Source organism: Cygnus atratus, chromosome 2 (assembly GCF_013377495.2).
Source record: "Cygnus atratus isolate AKBS03 ecotype Queensland, Australia chromosome 2, CAtr_DNAZoo_HiC_assembly, whole genome shotgun sequence".
NCBI lineage: Eukaryota > Metazoa > Chordata > Aves > Anseriformes > Anatidae > Cygnus > Cygnus atratus.
This window is the reverse complement of record NC_066363.1, coordinates 9,903,304-9,930,302: the sequence shown is the minus strand read 5'-3', so window position 1 is coordinate 9,930,302 and position 26,999 is coordinate 9,903,304. Positions and strand designations below refer to the sequence as shown.

Here is a 26,999-nt window from a genome sequence, read left to right as displayed (position 1 = left end):
GGAAGGGAGTGTTAAATACACTTTATGTAGCAAAGCTTCAAAAAATGAAGTCTGCAGGAAACCTGTGAGAAGAAGGTTGGTCAAATATGTGATAGTAATTACAAAATCCAGTGATTCAGTAGATCTGGTATTTTCTGTTACCTATTCGTGTGGTTGAAAATTATACACTGGTATTTAAACCGTTTTGTTTACTTGTACATCATTTATTTTGCAGCCACTGTGCTCCACAGTTTTATTTATCCCAAATTACCAAAGAATGATTTTTAAACTCCAGTTTCTTTGAAGGAGGCCATAGAGCTTCCTGTTTTTATGAATATTCTAAATTTTTGCATTTGTTAGAAATATGCCATTAAAGTATATGTTGGGTGTGAGGCTGTCAGTGTGCTAGCTTGGCACATCTTTCGATGACATGGCACATCCAAACAGGTGAATGTCAGCATAGCACGTCATCAGCCATCCATGAAGCAACACAGTCCAGAGTCTGTCTCAAAGATGAAAATCAAGCTTGTTTGCAAAGATTTACTTACTCTTTGGCAATTTCTACTGCACAACATATATAACAAAGGAAATATAGCCTCAAATCATTTGATCCAGGCAGCTCTGCTTGTAGTGTAGTCCCAGTGACTCTGGGTAGAATAAATATGTTTGTGAATGTGTAAAGCATGGTATAACTATTAAGTATGTGAGTATTGTGCCTATTTTTTAGGCTCAAATCCAGCAAGCCATGTGTTTGATCTAGGGAGTCCATGCTCCTATCAGCTCAACAGCTGGGTCAAAAAGCTGGACAGAGCTTTCCTCTCCATTTAAATCATGTGCAAAATTCATCCCTTGATGGAGGAAGTCAGAAAAGTTTCTTGGTATTGCAGTTGCTTGAATTTTTACTTTTTGAGTCTTTGCACATACAAAGCCTTACAAAAATCATTCCACATTTTGGATATATGAGGTGAAAATGAGCCCTGATGAAACGACTTGCCTCTGATATAAATTTGAGTCATTTGGGTTACACTTTGGACAAACTAAATAAAACATCAGCTCACAATATTGTTTCTAAGAACTGTCTGCTGCAATGTGAATTGTTCTGAATGTTTCAAGCAGCAGCAATTAAAGTGTATTTTTCCAAAATGAAAACAACAAAAAAAATATTTCTTTTCCGCAGTAATTTAACTGTTTATAATATATTCTGACACACTTCTTGTGCTTTCCGGTAGGAATATTTCCCTCAGCCAACATAAATTGAGAAGCTAAGTCTATCCCAATTGTCCCAGTAATCAATGGAAAGAGAAGGGTGCCTCCTGATGTGTGTAAGACATGTGGGATGACTCACCATATTAAATGTCCAACTCTTTCCATTGACTGCAGAGAGAACCTAGATGACTCACTTGGATTAGATAGTCAATGACTAGATGGCTAAAGTGAGGAGACTTTAATAAGGCTGTAAGGTTTCATTTTTATTAGTAAATAAAACAGGCCAGGTGTCTGTTTTTTGGCCAGGCATCCAACTGACACAGTGTGCATCTAGATGGTTAACATCTTCCTATCCAAAACAGGGTGACTTTACCCACACTCTCAGCTGGAAATAATCTCATACGTGTTTAGTATGGGCAACAGTGCTCAAGTCCATGCCCAGGACATTTTTAGGTTACAAGTATAGATGTAGTTTCAGTTATTACTATCTCTATTTTATATTTTTATGCTGTTTTATGCTTGATTATTTTTGGATGCTTTTACTGATATGGAAGCTGATAAATAGGAAAAAATCTCAATTTTAGAAAGAAAAATATTGTGCATCGCATCCCAGTGTTGTCAGATAAACTATTTATCTTCCCTGCTAGGTGAGACTGTCATTTATTCTGAAAGGTCTTACACAGTGACAGTTCCATTGCAGTGGTAAGATGCTGCCCTGCTCCTCGCTGCAAGAAAGACAGTGGGAAGATTCTACAAAAGAGAACTTCCCATATATATTGTGCATGTGTTAAATATGTGATGCTGTGTATACAAGGGAGCAAGAATTAATTTGGCTTGCTTTTTTATATAACGGTGAACAATTAATGGCACACTTATGTATTCAAAACACTGAATAGATGGTGTTGCTGTCAGGGAAAAATATTCCGTAGATGGTGTAGGTAGGGACTGTCATGAATTTGATGATGGAGGATAGGAAGGAAGGTTGGTTATATTATAAGTGCTGCAAAATTGTGCATATTTCATCTTTCCCATAACTCTTTCAATCTTAATTTTCCTTGCAGCCCTGAACAAAGAGAAGCTTGAGAAAACAACTGGGCTGAGAATTTTGCAGACTGGCGTGGGGGAGGTAAGTGGCTTGGGGGCATTTTATACTCTCAAAAACATTTTAATTGTTGTGTTTTTTGTATGAAATCCTGGAGCTCATGAATGTTTGTGAACTACCAGTCTGATAGTGCTAAGGGCCTTTTTATGATACAGTTGCATCTGTCAAAATACAATCTGCTGCACAAATAGCACTGTATCCCACAGAGAAAAAAATACCATCCTTACGAGGAAAGTGCAGCCGGCTTTAAGAAATACATTTTTTTGCTTTGTTGTATCACAGGAACAAAATCCCCAAAGATGAGCACAGCAACTGAAGTTGTTGTATTATTCCCCTTGGTTTTGTTGGAGTGGTAGCTCATCTAGATCAACGAAAGTTTAAATTTGAGGTAAAGGCTCTTCAGCTGTTAGAGAGAATCTGTCAGTGAATGATTTGGTTATTTTGGATGCAACTTGAAACATAAATAAAACGTGTCTGTTATTATGATGATATCACTAAGCAAAAACTCCACTAAGCAGTTCATCATTTATTAATAAAGATGATGCTATCTGCTAAGAACCTTGCATGAACTTCAGTTGATTGCTAATTCTCGTGCTAATTTTGTGTACACAGTTATCTTTTTTTTTTTCCTTTTCACTTAAGTAATTTATCTAGTGGTGAATGTTCGCAGGGCTAGACAAATGCCTTTTTCTTGTGATTACATTATTCTAAGTATTGAGAATAATGAATAACTAACTTGTAACGTACTGAAGGAATTCAACTACTTTTTTTTTTCCTACTGATTTTCATTTTCACTATTTATGGTTTTTATCAGTTCATGCTTAAGAACTTACCTTGCCAGTATTTCTGAGATTCTTTGTATAACTTTATTGACATTTTGAAAAGACTTTGTCCTGAAGAGGTACCATCAGTAAGACATGCTGAGATTCTTGGGGTCAAAACTGTAGGAATTTGATCTTCGAAAACAATGTAGGTAAAATCATTAGAAAATGAAAGCCAGTATCTCTCCTTAAGTGAAGCTGATTTAACTAGTTGGGGGATTCAAGGGTGCCTGAACTCAAGAGCTGGGAGGTGTATCCTGGATGCACACCTCAGGATGTCTTGACTTCAGGCCAGAGTGAAGCTTGTGTTTGTGCTGTCCCCAAGCCTTCTTTTCTGGTAAATAACAGGAGAACCAAAACTGTTGCTCATAACTATGGAAGCCACATTTTGTTACCCAGAATTCAATGGAATTCTGCATGCTGATGAAATACCTCCACGTATTTCATCTAATTCCTGTCACTGAATGGATTCCAGCTGGCTTACCATTAAATGAACTGTTATCTTATACATATAAGATAACAGTCAATGGAGAAAGAGAGCACTTTCACACATTTGAAATGCAAGAAATTGTCACCTGTTAAATGCATCATTAATCCGTTCTAATAATAAGGTTGTTGTAACCATGGTAGTCTAAGCATGTACTGGCAACATAGCCTTGAGGAGTTCCTAGTTCTTTTAAGACCAGCTAGTAGGACTGGGAAAAATTGAAAGCTTTTAGGCTAGAGATCTCCTTACTCTGGTTCTTGTGCTTGGGCTAGTAAGAGTAGTCACTTGTCACTGCAGAACTCACTTCTCATATATTTAGGTTATCATTTTTTATTTTTTTATTTTTTTATGGTGATACTACTTGATTTGACAGAAGCTTGTGTTTTACACTCTGACAAATACATATTTTTAGAAGGCAAAAAGTGAAAATGAGTTAACCAAAGGGAAGAAGACATTTGAGGCCTAATATATTACAGGTTACATTTGGAAAAATTAAGGTGATGGAAGAGCATTTATTCAGCTGTTTATATTTTTTTTTGTTAGATGTGAATTCTTCCAGCTGTGTATATTCCTGTTTCTGTCTTATCAGTTATGATTGTGTACATAATGAATACATTTCTGCAGTCTCACCTACATGAAAAATAATGGAGTGCTGTAACCAAGTTGTTTCTTCGTTGATAGAGTATCAGATTCAGTTTACTTCAGGTTAAATCAAACTATGTTAATCCATTTCTGCAGTTTGTTTTTGATTCAACCTGGTATTTAACAACATCAAAATAGCAAAGTACATATTTTAACACAATGAAAAAAACTTTTATTTAATAAGGAGATTTTTAGCTTCACACTGTAAGAATAAACTTATATGTAATGCTAGCTGTAAATCTAAATCAAGATGCTCAGATCAGAAGTACTTAGAATAAACTTCAGTTTCAGAATGAGAAATGGCCTTTTCGTTTGGACAGTAGGTCAGATTCATGACAAAATTAATGGATATAAAATCTTCACTTGTGGGACTGTAAAATGAAAGGGATTATTTTGTATGGCGAGTTTCATATCTGAAATAGCTCAGGAGAAAAATACCTGAGATACTGGTGGCAAATGGAACAGCTATATAAACAAATACAGGAACCGTTCTAAGCTCAGCAATAATTCATGTGTTGCTCTGGACAATGGAATCTGGTTTAGGTCTTGGTCTATTTTTAACAGGATTTGTGCCTCAACAAGAAACGTTTAGATGCCAGGCTTTGGGTGAAGGAAATTCTCTCTCTTATAGCGAGGAGAAGCTGTGGTAGAAGGAAACTCTCTCTTATGGAGAGGTGAAATGCTTCTCAGAGCTCCTCAGTCTCTCTCTCAAGAAAAGCATTTCAAAAGCAACAATACAATTCATGCCAAGTTTACTGAACCATTCAGGCAACTCTGGGAAGGGCTGATGAATTCCTTTTATGCCACTGCATAAACATGTGCCGTACAGTCATTAACAATATGGGTCTGAAGTTTACCACAGTTACAACACACTTCATCATCCCTATGTCATACAAAAGATTTCCACAGACTCAGTGAGTCTTTTGGATACAGCTGAATTTAGCTGCACTGTGTAAGTTTAGAGTAGGTTCTGGCTCTACTTCAGGAGGATTAAAATTGAGTTCCTTATCTGCAAGAAAAAGCAGCTCATGTGTCAGGACATTAGCTTAAAAGCTCTATACATTTCATGTTAAGGTTTTGGGTGATATATATATTTCTCCCTCCTTGGGGATCTTCAAAAGCCACCTGGACATGAACCTGGGCACCCTGTTCTAGGTGGCCCTGCTGGAGGAAGGGATTTGGACCAGGTGACCTCCAGAGGTCTCTTCCAACATCAGCCATTCTGTGATGTAGTGCAGAGCATTGTCTGGTAACTAATGCAGGTAAGCAAAGCTTTTAGGTCATTGCAGAACAACAGACCCTTACTGCTACTTTCACAGCAAATTTACTTCAACATCTAACATTTGCTGTCAGAATATTCGGGGTTCTGGGAAGCCAGAGAGTTGGACTGGGATTTGAGGCACTGTGTATCACTCCTAAAGAGCTAATTGTTTTGGCACCTATCTCTTTTGTAAGATGGCTGTTATACCAGAAAAACAGTAATAACTGCTGTAGAGAAAACCAGTGCTGATGTAAAAATCCTGAAGATGTGTGCATTGCTATATTACCAGTTACCTATGACATTGTATTTGCCAAGACATTTATCTTATACTCTGAGTCTTCTAGCACCTACAAGAACTCTGAAACTCCTAAATGGTAACCATTCAAGGTTTGTTTGAGTCATTGTCAGACATTGCCCAGGGAGGTGGTGGAGTCACTGTCCCTGGGGGTGTTCAAGGGAAGGCTGGACGTGGTGCTTAGGGACATGGTTTAGTGGATGACATTGGTGGTAGGGGGATAGTTGAACTAGATGATCTTGAAGGTCTCTTCCAACCTTACTGATTCTATGATTGTCATGTATGATGTTTGTGCCTCACAAATTCATCATGAGCTTTTCACACCTTCCTGGTTATTCAGATAGGATGAAGCTGCCTTTGAGGTATTTTCTTTTGATCTCCCCCTCATGAAGCAAATCTCTGCAGTCCTAAGGTCACCTTTAGTAGTTCAAGAACCTCCTATAGTTGAGTGTATATGAAAGTGTGAGTGTAAATATTGTGGTACTGTGGTGCATATTTACAGAATGCTATAAGAGACATGGCACTGGTAAGAAGCCTGAAGAGCCAAACTGCAGGACTCCATTCTCCTGTCTCCCAGATTGATGGGGAGTATTGCGTCCCACGTGGAGGGAGATCCTCCTTACCACAGCATGGCTCCACCTGGATCCAGCTGAGTTCAGGGTTCGGCAGGGCTGGCAGCCCCATTGCATGGAGAGGTCATCCCACTACCTGTACCCAGGAGCTTCAGCAGCCCTAGGGAGCTCGGCAGGCACCAAGATCCACAACCCCACACAGAGTCCACTGGGCAACCTGGAATTCCTTCCAAAACCCTTAGGAATTTAACCACATTTTTTTTTTCTCAGCCTTTAAGCACTTTGAAATTATTACAAAAGCACAGTATTTCTCAGTTCAGTGCCACTCTGAGCTTGGCTGTGATCAGCATTTCTCTGGTTCAAGCCCAGTTCCAGTTCAAGAAATTTTCAAATGGTGGTTCAAATACAATGGAAAAATAACTGCTTAAGCCAGCGTTCGGCTGAAATTTCCACAATTTCAAGTCAGGGTCTCCAATGGCTCAAGAAAGTGTAATGTTTCAAATCAGTTTTGGGGGGCTAAGAGTGTGATTTAAATAATAATGTATCTGAATTAAGGCCCAAAACAAACCAAGGGAATGGCACTGTCTCTGACCTGGTAAAACAACACCCACCCTGGGATATATTATTTTAAATTAACACAAAATACACTTATCACTGGAACTGTAAATATGTTTGTAGAATATGAAACATTTTTCTAACATTATGACCGATATACAAATTACAATAGTTTTTTAAACAAAGTGGAAGTAACCCAAAATATATGTGAAATGAACACTTCACTGTATCTATAGATGTTCTAAAATAGATCAGTGATATTTTGGTGTTTCGGGATATTCCCAATTATAGAAATTTTGATAGGCCTAGAATTATATTGATATTGCAATAAGTGCTGTTACTACAATAAATAAAAGAAATCTGCATTGAAAAAATTCTAGTAAAGCTAGAGGATGTGCAATAATAATATGCAATCTTTGGGGAAGAGGTCAGATTTCTAAATTATTATCTTCCATTCTTTCCAGATTTTGTTATTAATGTCTGTGTGATTGAGAATGATATTGGAGTTGAGTTCCTTTAAAAAATTGGAGTGAGTGCAGAACTTGACAAATCATTTGCTATTGCCAAAGAGTAAGGTATCATTTTTTTTTCTGATCTTCTCTGACTGCTAAGTAACATCGCCAAGGGTTGGCTTTTGGCTTGCAAAGCCCAAATTATCCAGGGACCTATTCTAGCTGACTTTCTTATAGTGCCATCTTTGCAATGCTCCTGCTGTGCAGCAGGTATGTTACCCAGAGGTGCACTGACATAGAAAGGGACGCTGGACCCAAAGTCATTTAGCTCTGATATGGACAGCAGTGTAGCCACAGCAGCTGTGCATGCATCAGTACTCAACTTTTAACCCAAACCACAGTACGTTTTTCAACTGATCTCTTAGCTAAGAGATCATAAAATCACATTATTTTTTTCCTTGTTACTTGCAATGTGTGATCACAGATCCTGCAGCCAGCTCTTACTGTTGGCTGTTGCTAATTGGTGTGGCTGTGTTGTTTAAGAGTCGAACGAGGTTTTCCAGGAGGACGGTGTTTTGGACCAACAAACATAGCTATGGGCAAGGCATGCTTCAGGTCACAGATGGATTCTTTGCCTTATGGCATGTAACTGTAGGGCTACGGAGACAGATAGGAAAAATAATTAAATAAAAAACTTTAAGGAGTACAATCTTCGAAATATTCTTGGCAAAGACAAAATGAGGATGATTTACTTTATTCCCTCCACCCCTCACCCACAAATTATAGATTCTAAAGCTGTGTAACCCTTAAAAACTCATAGATTATATCTTAAATAGAATGCTACTGGTAATATACATCTTTTATGGAGTCTTACTGACAGTGAATAATATCACATTCTTACAGTTTTGTGAATATACATGTATTGTAGACTGATACTAATCAGAAGTTGGTCATAAAACAGCATTTAAAAGTAATGCTTCAAGGGCTTTAAGAAATAAAGCTAAACTGAACATTAAATTTCTCCAAAGAGAATGATGGAGCTCTATGGCTCATTTATTTAAGATCTTGTATGTTTTTGCAAAATGCATTTTAGCTAATATTTAGAGATAATGTTAATGCTATTTATTAACTATTCATTATGGTACACAGCCCACTAGAGGGCTGCTTTTCTAATAAATTGCATCCAGAGTGTTAATAAATGGCAAAATAAAAAACAAAAAATATGCAGCATAATATATATATATTGTTTTACCCCATTATTTTGTCATACACCTTATGTGATTGCATGTTGTATGCAGGACATTCTAAAACAATACAAATCATGGCGTAAACTTAGCAAATATTTCAAATATGCTTAGCTCTAGGCGTATAGTTAGCCTTCCCTTTTAAGCTACTGATAAGTTAAAGAGATGCCTGGATGCTACTGAGACTGTCTTCTGTCACATATCACACCATCTCTGGCTGTGGAGGGGCAAAATTCCAATGTTTATCCCCTGTATTTGATTTGAATATTGCATAGCAGAGGTATTTTGACATCTGAGTGACAGGTCACAGCTTCAGTTTGAAAATCAGGTGTCAGTAGTAATTTCTTTTCTTGTGCTCTGATTGTGACAACGCCCTCCACCTTCTTTGCAAATTTGTAAGGAACACGACAAGAAAATGAGGAGATTATAATGTTAAGAAAAGTATAGCAAACCCGATTTTCAGAGACAACACTCACTGTATATTGATTTATGTTTTCCTCATGAAATATTGTAAAAAGCACAAGTATTCAAGCGTCATGTTGGTTCATGAATTCCTTTACAGTAGCACTGTGTGATTTAAAGGAGCAGAAGTGCCAAGTGATGTGGCAGTTGCTATGGCAACTACAGCAATTCAATTTTTATTCAGTATCATGTAAAATGAAACAAGATACTGTTTTCCTTGTGGCTTCAGGAACTTCTGCATCCTACCCATGTTGTTTCTTTTTGTCTTTTTTAACATTGTTCCTTTAAAAAATAGCATATGTTTGTTTTAAGGATTTTTCTTTTTTTTTTTTTTTTTTTTTTTTTTAGGCCATGTCATACCACTGTTTTTAAAGCAGAGCATTGCTTAAAAACCATTATAGATTTGCAGAGAAAAGGGATTTAGATACTAGCATTGACTACCTAAGCAAACTGCAGGGTAATTCTGCTTAAAAATCAATGTTATTATCTACCCTATGATTTAGCAGCCTGCATTTGATATATTCATAGAGAAGATATGTAAGATCTTTACGTAGGAAGATGTGGTTGTTTGTACTAGATATCTTACTGATTCATGAAAGTCAGCATCCTCCCTCTACCAGCAGCCAGCTCATTGTGAGGGAAACAAAATCTTCATTGTGATGGGATGGCTGGGGAAACTGCACATGGAGATTAAATTCTGTTTGATTGTTTGGGTGAAAGAGCTGGTCGGAAATTTTGGGAAGGGAGATTCTGCCGCCTCCAGAGGGTAGTGCTCGATCCTGGCAGGAACACGTGGATTTCAAGCAATCTCAAATACAGATTTGGTAATCTAGGGAGAGGAAGAGGTGGCGGTTCCCATTCACTCCCCATACCTGTAGCAATCTCCAGGCACCAAATGTTCCCTTGCAAGTCTAAGCCTAAGCAAGATCCAGGCCAGGGACCATCCGTGACAGGCAGCTTCACTGTGATTTGGTTTGAGCCATAAGCATTGAGGCATCTGTTTTCCTTAGAATTCAAATCTGAGTTGCAGGTAGTGAGTCAGACTTTTTTTTTTTCAGTCTAGCTACAAGAATTGTCGTGCCACTTACTGTCTTTTCTTTTAGTACCAGGCTGTAAAGCTAAATATCTGATCTGTTCTCTGTGAAGACCAAAGGCTTGGTAGCACATTCTCATTCATCCTTCCCATCCTCCCTTTTGCACTTGTGCATTGCTAAGTTTCCATCCTTAGTGGCAACATTGCTGTGGTGCTGCTGTATATGCATCACGTCAGCATCCTTCAAAATGCAAGGCTTTATGTTTTGGGCATATAAAAACAGATTTTAATCAGAATATTTTTAAAGACATTCTGAATTTAACTATGCGGCTTCAATTAATTTAGTTCTGTAGAGGCTAGTTTTTTTTTCTGTTTTGTTTTTTTGTTGTTGTTGTTTTTTGTTGTTTTTTTTTCTTGTATCAGCAAGGTTTTTACTGATGAAATAGTATAAAGATTTAGTTAGGCAGATGTTTGTGTTGCTTTCACTAAGCATAGTTTTAGTTTTGTTTGCGTTTTAACTGATATCAAAGGGGAATGCTGCTTTTTAAATAGGACTGTGAATTAACTGAAATTGTAACTCAAAGCTTTTGTAGAAACATTAAGCAAAGTAATGGCTCATGAACTGCAGAATATCAGGTAGGGCTCTTTATTTTCACTTTGGCACATGTAGGTGTCTCTGATTGGCATTGCTGGACATTAGGTAGAGGCACCGAGAAAAGAACTTACTTTATAGCTATACACTGCTGCTCCAGCAAAATACCAATATCAGCGAAGAATTGTATGTGCCTACGTACTGCACACCGAGATCTGTACAGGTAGGGTGTGAGCACAGCATTTTGGCATGCAGGAAAACAGCTCCTGGGTCAGTATGACTGCTTTTAGCACAATGAATGGATCCTATCATAGAGCGATTTTTCAATGTGAGCTGAGGATATCAAGTGTTTGAGTATCAGAACTTGTGACAAGGAAAAGGGAGGTGATTCTGTACCACGGAAAAATGACCTGGTCCATTTATGCCTGAGGATCATTGTGGCTGACAACAGTTCAGTGTGCACTTTGCTCTTGCAAAAGGATGTCATTTTGTGAACAATTTCTCTCTCTGGCTCTTTACCTTTAGCAGGTGGAGTAATGACTTCATTTCACAAATGTCAGTGCTATTTTTATGATACTGGTTTCACTTGGTTGTTAAACTGTTAATTTACAGATCTTTACTAAGTGAATACAAACAGATCCTGGTCCTCAAAGCTCTGATAATGCACAATGTTTGAATTTTAATTTCCAGTCCATCTTAGATTATGGTGATGAAAAACAATATTTAATCCCTTGTTAACACATGAATAAGCGGAAACTGTCATTTCCCACCAAACAATAACGGGATTATCTCAAGAACTGTCAGTTTATGTGAAAACATTATGTTGCCCAAATTTTCATAAAAATTAGCAGTGGGTAATATTCAAGATCAGAGCAATGGAAAGAGGGAAATCTGCATTCATGGTAATAAATATTCATATTTGTCTGCTCAGGAGATGAAAATCTAATCAAGGGGCTATTGATGCGCTGTTTTTTTTTTTTTTTTTTTTTTTTTTAAACCAAGATGTTTCATCTAAATTGGGTTTGATATGGAAATTAGTCTCACTCCAAGTCCTCCAGGCCATGAGCATGCTGGGATAACACTGGAGGTGTCCAGTACATCAGATGTTGCTGCTGGCATCTGCTTCTACAGACAACAAACACAATAAAATAAAATAAAAAATTGACAACATCTCAAGGGTCAACCTCCCAGTGGCTTAGGGTGTAGGGTTGTTCCCCCTACCCCTCCCCCAGACATTTTAATTTTATCCCAGTTAAATCCTCAGTACTGCGGGATTAAAATTGTCGGCATTTTTTGCTTTTGTTGACAATTACCATAAATCAGAAGATACTCTGCATGAAGCTTAATGAAATATGTATGATCTAAAAATGGGAAGAAGATAAGTGCAGTATGCTGCTTTAGGGTTTTGTGTGTGTATCTATGTAGCTGCGTGTTCATATGCACAACCTGAAGAGCTAACCTTTCTGAGTATTTTGAGTGTTGTGCACTGAATGGAAGAGTCAGGCTGGAGAACAAAACAGGTTCTTTACAGTAAAAAATGTATCACATGAATAAAATGTATTGTCGTTTGTCCAAAAAGTGAGAGTAGTATGCTTTCTGTATCATTTAATATATTCAATTAATACTGTTAAAATGTTCCGTTAAAAAATACATCTTGACGCTGTATTTTTTGTCTCCAAACAGAAGTGGTTGCCTTGACATTTTTTTTTTCAATTATTTATTTATTTATTTATTTATTTTATTCTACAACAAGTACACCTGGTGTTTTCCAGTGGTCCAAACTGGGAAACCCAGTAGTTGTACATAATCTCTTGTCCTTCCTTGTACTTTCTGTGGTTTTTATGACCTAGTTTTTAAATTAAATATATCATTAAGTTCCTGATCTTCCAAATATTTACACCTCTATGAGAACATCCTTTCAAAGGAGGATGTTTTGTTTTCTTTGATCTACTTAGAGTTGTGAGTGCTACTGGCCACTTGGCAGTACCATCTGGCTACTGATCACCGTGCACACAAAAGTTGTGGATGACCCAGTCCTTTTAAAACTCCAAACAACATCAGTAAGTTTATTTAATTCCTGAAGACATTGTCCTGAATAAGGTATGTTTTTTAGATTTGGGACTGGACAACAGTCATATCAGCAGCATTCAGTTGTATTGCCTGTAGCAGGAAAGAGCAGAAAGGAAAGATAAGCAGAGACTGCTCTGAAAGAAAGGGTATTCTTGCTGACCAGGGGAAGAGAATAGCTAGAATATAAATATCGCTTGTTGAGGAAGTTGCATCCTTTCATTATCAAACTTATACCAAATAGAAATACAGAGATAACAGCTTGTACTATTTCAGTATTCCAGTAATTGTGCAATAAATCATTGATAGGCAAGTATAAGCAGCCTGCAGAGTGTGGTTTGCTTGTATTGGCAGACCTGATATCTTTTAATATATAATCTATATTGACATCTTTGTCCAAAATGTTTTTCAGAGACTTTATCTTCCTAATCAACTGCTTTACCAAGCTTAAAAAAATATATAGGGAAAATAAAAAAAAAAAAAAAAGGAAATGCATGTGGCATATACAGCAGATGGGTATTCAGCAGCATACAGGTGTCTGGCACACAGGTGTCAGATACTGTAAGGCCGTTAGATATTTTATGGGAAATCCCATTATTTGTTCTTAAAATAAAGTCACCTATTCTTCCTGCACCTATTCTACTGGCACTAGAAAGACATGTGCCTGAGAGTATTGATGTTCTCTTCTATTACCCATTTGACCAGAGTGGTGCTTAGACCAGAGCTACCTTTTTATGTTTCCACAAGACACTAAATTGGTTCTCTTAAGGTCACCGTCTTCTGCAGCAGAAGAGCAGCAGATGTGGCTGTACAACTTGTTTCAAGTTCTTCTTTCACTTCACCTTCTTACAGGTTTTGCTACTAATTTTAGTGTAAATAATACCTGTTTCATCACCGAGAGAATAGGGAATGCCTCATATGTAACTAAGTAACTTTAACTACAATAGATCAATATTTACAGTAAAAGATCTAATCAGTTATTGTAGCTTCTACCGAAATGCTGATTTAAATTTAGCTCAAGTAGAGAGATGATGACGATACATTGTTTAGAGAATCATTAAGCCGCAATACATCTCAAGGAAGAGGAAAAGCAATACAGTGCTTCCTATAATTAATATATACAATACTGACTACTCGCACTACTAACATCCATAACCTATTTTAACTGCTTAAGATACTTTGTAGTAAGTAATGTCTTTGGGTTCACCACAGGCAAGGGAGAGACATCAGGTGCTCCACAGCCCTCAGCTGGTGTCCCAGGTCCCTTTTCCAGTCACCTTCTTGGTAGAGATCTGCTACTCACACTGACTATTGAAGTAACACAGGCAGCTTATAGATGGGTGCTATGATTTTCCCCATAAAAGTACCATACGTATGCATGCTCAGCAGGATACAGTTCTGTGTGCTGCAGAGTTTTTTGATATTCTGGAGCATTCCTGGTTTCCAGTTAGGATGAAATCAAGCCTTTACCTAGTGGTTGTTCTTTTTGTGGTGTGTTTTTTTGTTTGTTTGTTTGTTCTTTATGTTTGTTTGGTGAAAGCACAATAGAAGAAAGCCAGACTAGAGTAGACTTCTAGGTCCTCATGCAGAAGGAAGAAGACCCTGATTTTCTGCACTCTTCTTCCTCCATGTCTCAATTCAATGGAACAGCGCTCATTAACTGCACTGGGTAGTAGCCTCCTGTGATTGTTTCACTTTATGCAGATGTTTTAATATTCTGGACATTTTATGAGAACCTGGGACAAATGGATGTTCAATATAGCTCCTTGTTCATACCAAGATGCTTATTCTGTGTCAGGCAGGTGAAGGCTTGAACTTTGATTTCCCACAGGAATGCTCTGACACTAAGCTGTAGATGTAGTAAAGCTGTAGTAAAGCTTTCTGTCACCCAACTTTTTGTTAAAAGTCACATATTTGTCATGAAAGAAATTCCCTGTTCAAAGTTGCCTTCAGTTTGTGTGGACCCAAGAAAAATTTCATTCTGTACCAAACTGATATTTCCTTTCATAAGTCTTTTAATTAAAAAATAGGCTGAGTAGATTTGAGTCACAGGGGCATTACAGTAATGCTTTCTAGACAGGACTGGGATCTCACCTGGTACATTCCCACACACAGAGTGGTAGAAAAATACTGCCTTTGAGTGATCACAGATAATCACTCAAAAAGTCAATACTAGAAAAGAAAGGGAATAAAAATTGTCACTTTTCTTGTTTTAGAAATAAGGTTCTGAGTTATATTAAGTGAAATTGCCCGAACTTGAAAACAAGTCTGTGAGAAATACCAAAGCCCTATCCAGTGCCTGAACTAGATGCTCACCTTTCCTGTCCATTAGTATGCAATTCCAGGAACATCAGGAAGAAAGCTTATCTTCAGACTTGACTTAACGAAATGTTTTAATAATCCTAGCTGTGAAATGCTAGGAGCTGATCTTGGATTTTACAATAAGAAACAAAGTGGCTGCGGTATGGTATGGTATGTAAATTATATGCAAAGTGTATTGGCATGCAAATTTGAATGCTAAAAGGAAAATCATTCTTTTTTAAATCAGAGAAGAGTGTTTTTCACCTATAAAAGCCAGAATCTGCCAGCAAGTTTTTTAAAACAAATTGTCAGGATTTCATTGCATTTTGAAACATATTTGTCTTTTAATGCAAAATAATTTCAGCTCTTCTCCAAACAAATTCAGTTTCTTTGCTGATACCAAGTGTTCCTGTTTGAGCATAGGTGTTGGTCTAGATGACTTCCAGAGGTTCCTTCCAACCTTTAACCATTCTGTGATTCCATGATTCTGTGAAGTAGACAAAAATGATAAAATTCTGTTGGATAAATTAAGTCTTATGAAGGTGACAAAATATTAATAATAATAATTAAAAAAGATGAATCGTTAATGTGTGAAATTTTGAACTGTCGTTACACATATATAATACATATATAGGTATTTTGGTTTCAGTTGTCAAGGCTTGGACCAGATCCAGGTGTGGTTTGTGCCCTCGCTAGTCAGTAGCATCCACAGTGGTTAATGTCACGTTGCTATTGCTGTTTTGTATCCAATAGACAACAAAATGTTCATTTGTCCATTGTTGTCATGAACTTTGGAAACATTAATGGGCTGATATAGAATATTTCAGGAATCAGTAATATTTTTAGGGCATGACAAGGTACACCTGTCTCTTTGGCTCTCCAATAACACAATGGAGCTGCTAAGCATATTTTGTTAGCTGAGACAAGAGAAAGCCGAGCAACAGTAGCTGTGGCTGCTGTCTTTTCTGTTTTATCTTTTTCATTTTGAGCTTGAGTTTTGTGCCAGACTAATAGCCTATGGCAATGGGCTGGGGAAATGAAACTTTTGCTAAGATTAGGGAATGTGCAGAAAACAATGTGTGAAATCCTGATTTGACAAGGATGAACAGACTGGTGAGGGCACTGAGACATTTTGTGAAGAGAAGCCGTATTTGTACCCAATGTGTCTAGAAAAAACCTGTAACAACAGAGGTGGCAAAAGATCCCACCCAAGAGACAATAGGCTGATATCCTCATTATACCAGTCAGTGAATGACGGAGGTGTGGAATTTATTCTGCCTTTTTCAATTACTGGCAGCTTATATTAATTTATGGTAGTGGAGTGATGTGTGTGTTGTTGTGCTCTGGGGTGATTATTCTTGCGAGACTGTAAGTTCAACAGTTGTCATGCAATTTGGAGTTGCAGACTGGCAATTTTCGTAATTGAATCTCAGGAAATAAACAAAATATGGCAACTTGATACATTTCAAGCAATTAAATTTCCACTGAAATTTCTGCTTTATCTTGGGGACTCCCAGATTTGCTCAGCCAAATTTTCTCACTGATTCAGAGTGTGAATAACCTCCAGCAGAGGAAGCAGAGAAGGCAGCCACATCTATGTATACAGTGGCACAATGATATATTGTATTGGCACCTGGCCTTGATTTAAAACATGATCTTAGAAACCTGCCATCAGACCACACATCAGGAGAGCAGACTTAGAAAAATTGTATCAGCTATGGCTTTTCTGGCTCAGGAGATGTGGTGCAACAGAATTCCTCTGTTGTAAAAGTACTCATTTGTGGTGTAGGAACTTTTTTCTCCTACCCAGCTCATTCATGATGCATGGCCAATGTCCAATATCTTTCTTATTAATTACTATTATGTAGTACCTACAGGGAACTGCCAGACTGGATTCCCTCATGCTAAATATCTGACAGATGAGTAAATACTCGGGTTTGCTGGGTCATTTTCCTGAGAAGATGAATGATAAATGCAAGTTATTTCTTTTGCAATTCTGTTCATTTGCAGAAATTGCACTCCAACTCAGTTTCACAGGACACTGGAGGAGCAGGCAGTTGCAGGCACCCAGTTTCCAGGCTCCCAGTTTCCAGAGCACTGAAAATAGTGTAAATATGGACCAACACTGGTTCGCAGTTTCCAAGCCTTCCCTCCATCCTTACCTGCTCCAGTAAGCTGTGAGCCCACTGATTAGAAAGGTCTATTAGTAGCTACCCTTGTCCCCCCCAGCTTAGTTGTACAGACATTTAACTGAATCATCTATGATTGGAGTCAACTGAGCTTTATAATCAGCAGAGTCCAGCTATGATTGGAATTGCCTTCCATTTCCCACCACTGATTACAGGGAAAACCAAAGGTTTAGTTGCATAGTTAAATGGGATTTAGTTTCAAAGCTAAGATTTAATAGGTTGGATCTCCACTAGATCTGAGATGCCAAGATGAACCTGTCATACAAATAACTAGGTAAATCTGAGATATCAGAATCTGCCTGCAATCAGTTGATTGAAGATGTGAACAGTAGAAATCATGTTTGTCTCATTCCATATTGGTCTGCTTAGCTTGTCCTGAGGAATTTCAGGTGTGATCTTCAATCATTTGTGGGCATCCTTGATCATCTGAGTACTGAGGCTGTGTTTTTACTGGAGTGTGTGAGCACACTGAGCTGCAACAGTCAGATAATCAAAGCCCATTGGGTCTCCCAGATCCTGTACACCTCTGAAAGGCCATAAGAGGCCATTTTCAGGCCTGTCCTAAGCTCCCTATCCCTAAGACTCGGTTGAGGTGATTTCTTGGAATGGGGCTGAAATGGCCCCTGTTGTGGGAAGGATTTCCCTGGGAGGAGGAGGTGAGACTCTGAATGTGAGGGAAGATGAAGACTGACTTCAGGCTGCACCATGCTATTTTGGATCAGGCTGCACCTTGATACCCCACTGGTTAACTTACCTTCCATGTCAGCCCTATGAAACTCTGGCCTTTGCAGCCACTATTTGATAATCTACATCAATTTCATAGCTGATCCCACTGGAGAAAGAGTCTCTTCTAGTAACCTGAAGCCCTCTCCTTACAGGCAACAAATTGCCAAATAGTAACTTCTGAAACACAAAGACAATAAAGATTTCATTTATTTTCAGCTGGTGTTGAAAAGTGGCTTGAGGGTGGTCATGCTGACAGGGCGCTTTGTGAGGAAAGAGGAAGGCGTCTGCTGTAACCAGGGAATACTTCCTTCTTTTCTTTTCCTTTTTCCTTTGTGTTAAAGATGTATGACTTCCCAGTCAGCACAGCTTGCAGCACGCCTTTGTTTTCCAAATTAGAAAAACAAAACAAGCTGTTTCTCAATATCGTTGTTGGGCAGTTTGTTGCATCAAGCTGTGAGCAATGTATGACATGGGAAGAGCCCTGGCAGATGCCAACAGAGGAGATGTGTGATTGGGATACAAAAATAGTCGTGCCACTTGTAGTGTATGCAAACAACTGTGTTTCTCTTCAGGTAGTGTAGAAGCCCATAGTGTCTTCCCTAACCTCAAAGCTAAGTCACAAGAAAAATATAATGTTGTCATCTTTTATTTTGTTCTTCCTTTCATTGCTGCTCACCCCTTCCTAGGGGATGATGGGTAGTCTCATGGTAGAGGACAGAGTGCTATAACGCCATGAAGAAAATGTGCAGTTGCAAATCCGTACCTGTAGGTAGATACTGCAGTCTGCATAAAAACTCACAGAAATGGAGAAGCTGGGCCTGGGGTCTGCTCACACCAAATCTGTAGCCTTACAATTCTGAAGGGGAAGACTTGTAGGTCCCTTAGGGTGTCTGGATCAGCCAGAAGAGGGAGACAACTCACACACATTGTAAAAGTCATGAATTCAGAACAGTGAAATATATTTGAAGTTGCCTGAATGCCTTTTAAATTTGCTGGAGAAGGCCTGATTTTCCAGGGCAAGGAATAGTATTAAGATTCATTATTATTGACAGAACAAGTCTATTTGTTAAAAGTTTGTCGAGCATATGTACTATACTGAATACTAGATGGGTAAAAAAAATCAACCATATTATATTCTACAAGCCATTTCCATGCAGTTCTTCATATTGGGGACATCTTTTCCCTGTCTGTTTTTTTTTGTTTGTTTGTTTGTTTGTTTATTCAGAACAGATGAGACAGTATAATATTCCCTCAAAAACTGTTTACTGAATTGGCTTAGCATTAATTTTCATTTAATGTTACCTTGGTAAGCCAAAATCAAGAAAAAGGTTGCTCAAATAGAATTAAATTTCAGGTTTCTATCAAACACATAATTGCAGTAGTGTGAAACAGAGAGTAAAAAGCATTTTGAAATTGTGAAAGGGCGATTTTACTCATATATGCCAGTTCCTCATTGATTTTCAGAGTCAGCTTCCAGCTATCTGATGCTTCACATCTTATGAAATATAACACAGTATATAAAAATAAATCAGTCAGAGATCTCAGGATTCCAGTATGCAGCATGACAATGTCAGGGGTAAATGTACCCCTTGAAAAAGCAACAAATGTACTTCAGTGACTGCATTTGTTTAGGTTTTATCAACCAGTATGTAGATTTTGTCTGTCTCAACACAATGCAGTCAGCATTTATCTCCTATAAAATCAGTCAAAACAGAAAATCCTGTGTAATCAGTTTGACTCAGAGATGGTTTTGACAGTGGTGGAGGGAATCACTACTCTCTAGTACTTCTCAGGCAACAATGCACACGTCTGGTTGGGAGTCACCTAGCAACAGTTTGCTGTCATTAGTTGAAGTGTAGTGATTAGTTAATAGCCCACGACTTCACAGGTTACAGATTGTACAGTTATACCCAAGTCTTTAGCATTTGGTTTCTTCTGAAAACCCCTCCTCATACAGAAATGAATATCAGGTCAGATCATGACTGTTGCTTATCTCTCCAGTATGTCGTTAGCAATAAGTGCTTCCTTTCCTTCACCCACCTTTCCTATCATATTTTATGTCTTCCAAGTGATTGCTACAACTTAAGCACATTACCAAAAGAAAATTATGAAGTCTCAGAAAGATATCAGTGTAATTTTCTGGAACTTTGTTCATATTTTAAATTTTACCTGAGAGGTGTTTAAAGAACTGACTGTCTGCATCTCCCATATCATACTAGGTCTGGGCAAGAGGAGAGATCTTTCAGAATTAGCAGTCATGACCCACCCTTTGCAGGTTTTACAACACAGTATAAATGGGAGGTGACTGCCACTTCCTTAGCTCAAGTAAAAACATGTACTTTTTTTTGTCTGTAACTGCTTTTGTTTGCAAAAGATCCTTTAGCTTTGAGCATAAGGTTTTCATCTAATACCTAACAAATCCTCCCTCTTCTGTATGATGGCTTTCTGAAGTTTGGAGGGATGCATTCCGTACCCTGGCAGGAAAAGCAGACTTTTGTACTGCCTAGCTGAATCAGACATTCATCAGATGTGCAACATCTGGTTCTGTATGAAGCCTGTAGCCCACAAGAGGGACAGGAGCATCTCTAGTTCCCAGTGTACTGTCAGCTCTGCCTTATTATTGCTGTAGCCCAAATAACCATGACTGTAAGTCCCTTCCTTGGCCACCTGTGAGGATGTTTCAGAGAAGTACGGTCAAATTTTTCATATTGTCGTATTTCACAGTTTTTTCACTCCAGAAAGCATCTAGATAATTGAACACAAAATTATGAAAACATTGGATGACGGGACCTGGAATCACCTAGTCCCGTCTCCTGCTCAAAACAGGGCAGTTGCCAACACTGTATCAAGCAGATTTTCTTCTTGTACAGGCAGTTTGAGGTTCAGTTGTTAGAAAATAAGGACTAATCATGAAGGCAGAAGGAAAAGGATGAACTACTACCTTGCCTGTAGGAAAATGTCATACTTTGGGTGCTCCTAGTACTAACTTCCTTGTGCAAACTGGCCTTATGCCTTGTCTGAAAACTTGTTTTCTAGGATCTTTAATTTTTGCTGACTTCTGGTGACCTTGGTGTGTCCCCAGGACAATGACCTTGATCTTGGCATTGCTGTCATCTGGCACACGATAAATAATACTGAGTTCTCTTTGTCTTTCTTAACCTGCTCAAAATCCATACTCAAAGCTATATGTCAAAGGCCCTGCATGTCACAGATGTCTTTGGGGTGATGATCTCCAGTGAGCACACAGAGTATCCTTTCCATTCCTATCTGGCCAGGGTGGTGGTGGCCTAGTACTCCCACACAGCATGAGGAATGCAGTCATTCTTATGACTCTTGCTACCTTGTGGACTGGCTGGTTCAAGCTAGCCTTGACAAACAATTCTAAAGTTCCCTGCAGCTATTTTCCCTCTATCAATTACCAGGGGCTTTGGATGAGTGTGCCGCAGTCTTATTTTGCCCTAGTGAAACTTTTAGAATTGACTGGAATTGTTCTGGACACTGTCGCTATCAGAGCTCATTCCCCTGTGCCTGCTGCCAGCTCTGAAGAAGCTCAGTACCGTGAGCCTACAATAGATCTGATTTGAAATGCAGTGAAATCAATGGAAGAATTGCTTTGAATTAGGTGCCACACAAATGCATCAGGGTCATTAGGATACAAGATAAAGCACAGATAGTAGAAAGTCTACTATATCTAACTGTGTCTGCGTACAAGGGAAAGACAAGGAGAATGAGAAGCTTTCCCATATAACCCCACTCCCTTGGGTTCACTTTTCTGGCCTAATTCCCAGCCAAAAACACCACTGGACAAATTTGTTTAAAAAAAATAAATATAGTACTATATATAGTACTATAGTACTCAGCAGAGCTGGCCCCATTGGAAGGTGGTGGTGTAGCTGCCTGTTGCATTGTCATGGTTTCTTCAGGGATCCTCCTGGGGTTTCTGGTGTGGACTCACTCCGTACAACCTTAGTCTGTCTTTTAAGTACCCACCACATAACTTTTGCAAGCCTTCAAAGTATGGAGTATGTTTTGTATAACATATTTCACATTAAAAACTTTTGAAAACTAAAACAAACTGTAATTTGTATCTTATGTACCTTTGCAAGCTGTTCTTACAGACACAAGGAAGAGAAGACAGAGATTTGTTCTGCTTGTATTTTTTACTAGGACTTGCTCTAATACTAATGGTGATGAGGACAATATAAATTGATAAAAAATGAATGTAGAAAATAATTATTTTTGTACTGTGAACTCAGGATAAAGATATATGACCCATTTTTATAAACTTTATTCTCCTATTCTAATTCCTAGACCATGACCCCCATCTACGCATCATGTAGGACCTGTTCCTACTGATACTTTTAAGTTAGTTAAAGAAGAATATATATATATAGTTTAGCAAAATGTGAAGTGCTTTATGGATGCAAGGGTTGCATTTTGGCAATTAGAACAATAATTATCTTTGACTACTATCTAGTCATTTTAAGTTTTGCTCTCATTAATAGGGTCAGATTTTGTTACTGTTGGAAAGGACACTTAAAGACAGCTGCTGAGATTTCTGAACAGAGATCACAGAGGTTAGGTTCGATTGTCATAATGATTTATGTGACTTCTGAGATATTTTATTGTACAGTATTAAATATAAACTGCAGGTACAACAGATGGATATTGCCATTCAAACCATTTATGTTTCATTCTGTAATGTGTGGTTATCACTGCACATGCACGAGATGTTTTTGTCTTGCAGAAGTTTTTCCATGAGATTGCAGCAGGATTTGTGCTCTCACTTATTAAACAGCAACCCCAGACCACTGCGTGGTGCTACACCACGGCAGGTGCTGTTCTCCACAGAACAGTATTTTTCACGTTGCTGACTTTCTCTCAGTCAGCTGTACAGCAACTTTAAATCATTCATTTCTTTCTTTGTGTTTTGAGGGGGAAATGTAGCTGGAGATTTACTTAACTACCATTTTAGCATGCTTGGCTTTTTTTAAAAAAAAAACTACCATGTTCATTTGTAAAGTGGTCGATCTGCCTGGTGAAAGGAGCTGTTGCTACAGCCCTGCCTCATTAGCTTTTTAACTGACTGCATTGAATGCAAGCCCTGCCTGAAAGTACAGGGAGGTGGTTTGCTTCTGGTCTCATCAAAAGCAGTTTTCAAGCAGCAGCATGAAGTTATGGGAAGTTATTTGTTAAATTAAGCTGATAAAAATAATATCAAAATTGGGACCAAAGACTCCTGTCCCTCATCCCCACGTTCAAATATCCTTTTTTATTCTTTCATAATAAATGGTTTTCAAATCCTAGCAGACAGGTTTGGAGTTACTAATGACATTTTGAATGGAGCTTTCCTGTCATCCTCAGGGGAGTGTACACAACCCTGTGCCGTGCACTGGAGAAGCACTGCCTTATTTAAATGACAACTTGACATGCCAGACTTTTTTGGCACTGGTCATATTTATTTTTCAATTTGACGTATATTATTTAACAATGACTGCGTTAAGGTTTTTTATCTCCCAGGTTAGTATTCTGCTATGTGTTTATTTCTGTTTTAATGCCATATTTCACAGTCAACAAAAGCATTGAATGTGAGAGCTTCTGCATCCACTGGCTTTGGGTAACAAAAGTTTTCATTCCCTTTTTTTTAGACACCTGTTTTACCAGCTTGTGCATATAAGTGGTTAATATTGAAAGCAGAGCCTTCACATCCAAAATACTTGAAAAACCAAGTCATCCTAGATACAAATGACAGATAAATAATAAGTGGTTTATCTGAAGTCTGTATCACGCACTCTGACACAAAAGCTAGCTTGGCAGGTGTGAGCAGCATCTGCCCCTGACATCCACCTCTAACATTCACTGGTGAGCTCTTAGTGGTCTCTCTTTCAAAAATTGTGTTCCCTGTGAAAGGACTTGTCTCAAGTTAAATTATCTGTGAGACCACTAACTCTGTCTCCATCCTGGTGTTAAATTCCTAACAATTTCTGTCAACCCTTGGTATCATGTTTAATGAAAATCTTATAGTATTTAAACTACATAGGCTTGGCATGGGTGATGATGAGTCAGAAGAAAGCCCTAGACCATGCCATTAACTTATCAAGTAAAGAACTCCAACAGGAGACATCCGTTATTGTAGGTTTTTTTAAATTAATTAATTAATTTATTTATTTATTTATTGGTGGTGTTGGTGGGTTTTTTTGTTTTTTTTTTTGTTTGTCTTTTTTTTTTTTTCGTGTTTTTTTTTTTTTTCGTGTTTTTTTTTTTTTTTTGCTTCTTTCTTTCTCTTTATATTTAACCTAAAAGAGTAAACTTAGGTATTGGTCTGAAGTGGTATTCCTGTTGAAATGAAAACGAGTGATTTTACATCCAGGTTGGGAGTTCATTTCTCACAGGGTTGTTACAGGTCGTATGATAAGGCATTTCATACTAGGCTTAAGTAAATAGATAATCTTATTTTGCACTTCACAGTACAAATATTTTTCCTCTTGTGGCATTTCTTCTGTATGATAGTTTCATTTTGTTGTCGTGTTACTAAATATGTCATTTACATCCATCCAATGTATCCATTTACATCAATCCAAAGAGACCTACCTGTAAAAACTGACAGTATTTTAATGGAGGTTTTGTTTCACTAGAGGGAAAGTGAAGGAATGCCTGAAGGTTCAAAAATATACACCAGGAAATCATGAAGCTTCTATGAGTAAATGGTTGTTGTGATAAATTTATGTTCATAATTTATGAAGACATGACAGTAGATTCTATGTACCAGCTTTTAGGCATCTGTTTTCATCCTTGCTTTACAGTACATAATTTCAATACTACATTTTCACTGTCAAAGTGCAAAAAACAGTGCAAAACTGATGCACAACCCAGCAAAAAACAAGGTCTCACTACTCTCAGTAATATGATGTAACCAGTGTAAGCTACTGACTTACAACAAAGCTATGCTGCAGAACCTAAGATTGAATTTTGGCTTATGGAGCAAGTAGGAGACAAATTTCTCAGTGTTTCTGCCTGGAAGGCATGCTAAGAAGCAGCCAAACTATGCACAGGAACTTTATGGTGCAGGTCTGTGAACACAAAAGATCAAAATAAAAACTTTAAATGATAATTGAGAAAATAAGAGTGAAATAAAGCTGTCTGCAGTCTCACCAGTGAGACTTCCTGACCTTTTAATGATGGGGGCACTTCAGTGTACACTGAATTCAGCTTAGCTTCTGTTTTCACCCAACCTGCTAATGGAAAGAGCATGTTTGATTATTGACTCAAGGAGTGGATATTTGCGCTGCTTCCTGCAGTTAGGTAGTTAATGTTTAAAACCACACTATTTTAATAAAACCAAAAATAATAAAATAAAATAAAATAAAATAAAATAAAATAAAATAAAATAAAATAAAATAAAATAATAAAGGGTATACAGAGTATCCAATGGGAATAAACATTATCCCTTAATTTCTAAAAATAATTATAATATGCATCTTAAAATTCAGAAGAGTGTGGCTCATGAATAGGAACGTAATTTCATGATTTAAATGCTGATGGTACAGCTAGAAAGCAACTGAAGTACATTATACACCAACCTAAGATTCTCATATTTTTCTGTAATATCAGTTCAGCATTAGCAATGCTAAGCCACCTGCTCTTTCCTTAATAGAACATGAGTTATTAAGACCAATGTTTTAAATTATGTTTATGCTCTAATAGAAAGGATCTGGTTTCTTAATTTAAGTGGTGATTTAGTTTACCTGCTTTGCTTGGCATATTAATTATTAAGTCACTGTCTGAGTGTCATTTAAGATTAAATCATGCTGAATTGCTTTGAAAAACACAAACAATCAGGAAAGATTGGTCTAAGGAACAACTCAACAACAGAAGACATTAGCATTCTCCAAAGCAGATCATGACTTAGAGGTGGCAAGAATAGTCCTGTGGCCATGGCTGAGCATTTGTAGCTAGGAGACTCAGAAATTCTTTTACACTGCTAAAAACTTCATTTTTCTTTCTTGCTGAGGCTCTTAAAGATGGAGTTTCAAAAATACTTTTTGATTTTGAACTATTTAGATTTGGGGCTTAAGCACTTGTCACTGTGATTTGATTTTCAAAACTAGTGAGTACTCAAAGCTACAATTTGAATCAAGTGAGACCTGGAATATGGAGCATTTTTAAAAATGAAACTTTGTTTTTGGAACTTTACAGCATAAATTACTGGCTCCTCGTCCTGGTCCACAGACTAAGGGAATGATATCGAAAGACAGGATAGGCGGTGGTGATTAATTGTGATGCATCAGGAAGTGTGGGACCTGAGTATGATATAGATGGTATAGAATAAGGGGTGGATATTGTCCTGATTTCAGCTGGGATAGAGTTATGGTGCTGTGTTTTGGATTTAGGATGAGAATAATGCTGATAACAAACTGATGTTTCAGTTGTTGCAGAGCAATGCTTACACTAAGTCAAGGACTTTTCAGCTTCTTTTGCTGCAATGACAGTGAGCAAGCTGCAGGTACAAAAGGAGCTGGGAGGGGACACAGGACAGCTGACCCAAACTGGCCAAAGGGATGTCCCATATCACATGGCATCATGGTGAGCAATAAAACTGGGGGGGAGTTCTCCAGGGGTGCTGCGGAGAGTCTGGCTGGACAGTGTTCAGAGGGTGGTGGTGAACAATTGCATAGTACATCACTTGCTTTTTATTTTCTTTTATCATTATTATTATTATCATTATTATCATCTCTTCCTTTTCTGTCCTATTAAACTGTCTTTATCTCAACCCATGATTTTTTACTTTTTTTTCCTGATTCTCTCTCCCATCCCTCTGCTGGGACTAGGGAGGAGTGAATGAATGGCTATATGGCGCTTAGCTGCCGGTTGGGTTAAACCACAACACTCCTATTTTTAGAATTTCCTTATACAGTAAATGTGGTTTTAGAGTAGAAATTTCTGTAATTTCTAGTTTTCCATCTCATGCATTACCAAGTCCTAATAATTAAAACAGAATCACAGAATCATCTAG

General features: G+C 37.9%; 1 protein-coding gene across 1 annotated transcript in view; it reads left to right on the top strand.

Annotated features, from left to right (window-relative positions):
- The window catches only part of PTPRN2 (protein tyrosine phosphatase receptor type N2), a 485,563-nt gene that overhangs the window by 249,551 nt on the left and 209,013 nt on the right, over positions 1-26,999 (top strand). Inside the window, exon 11 of the mRNA XM_050709300.1 lies at positions 2,247-2,311. Within this exon, the coding sequence (XP_050565257.1) occupies positions 2,247-2,311 (65 nt within the window). The remainder of the gene's footprint in view (positions 1-2,246; positions 2,312-26,999) is intronic.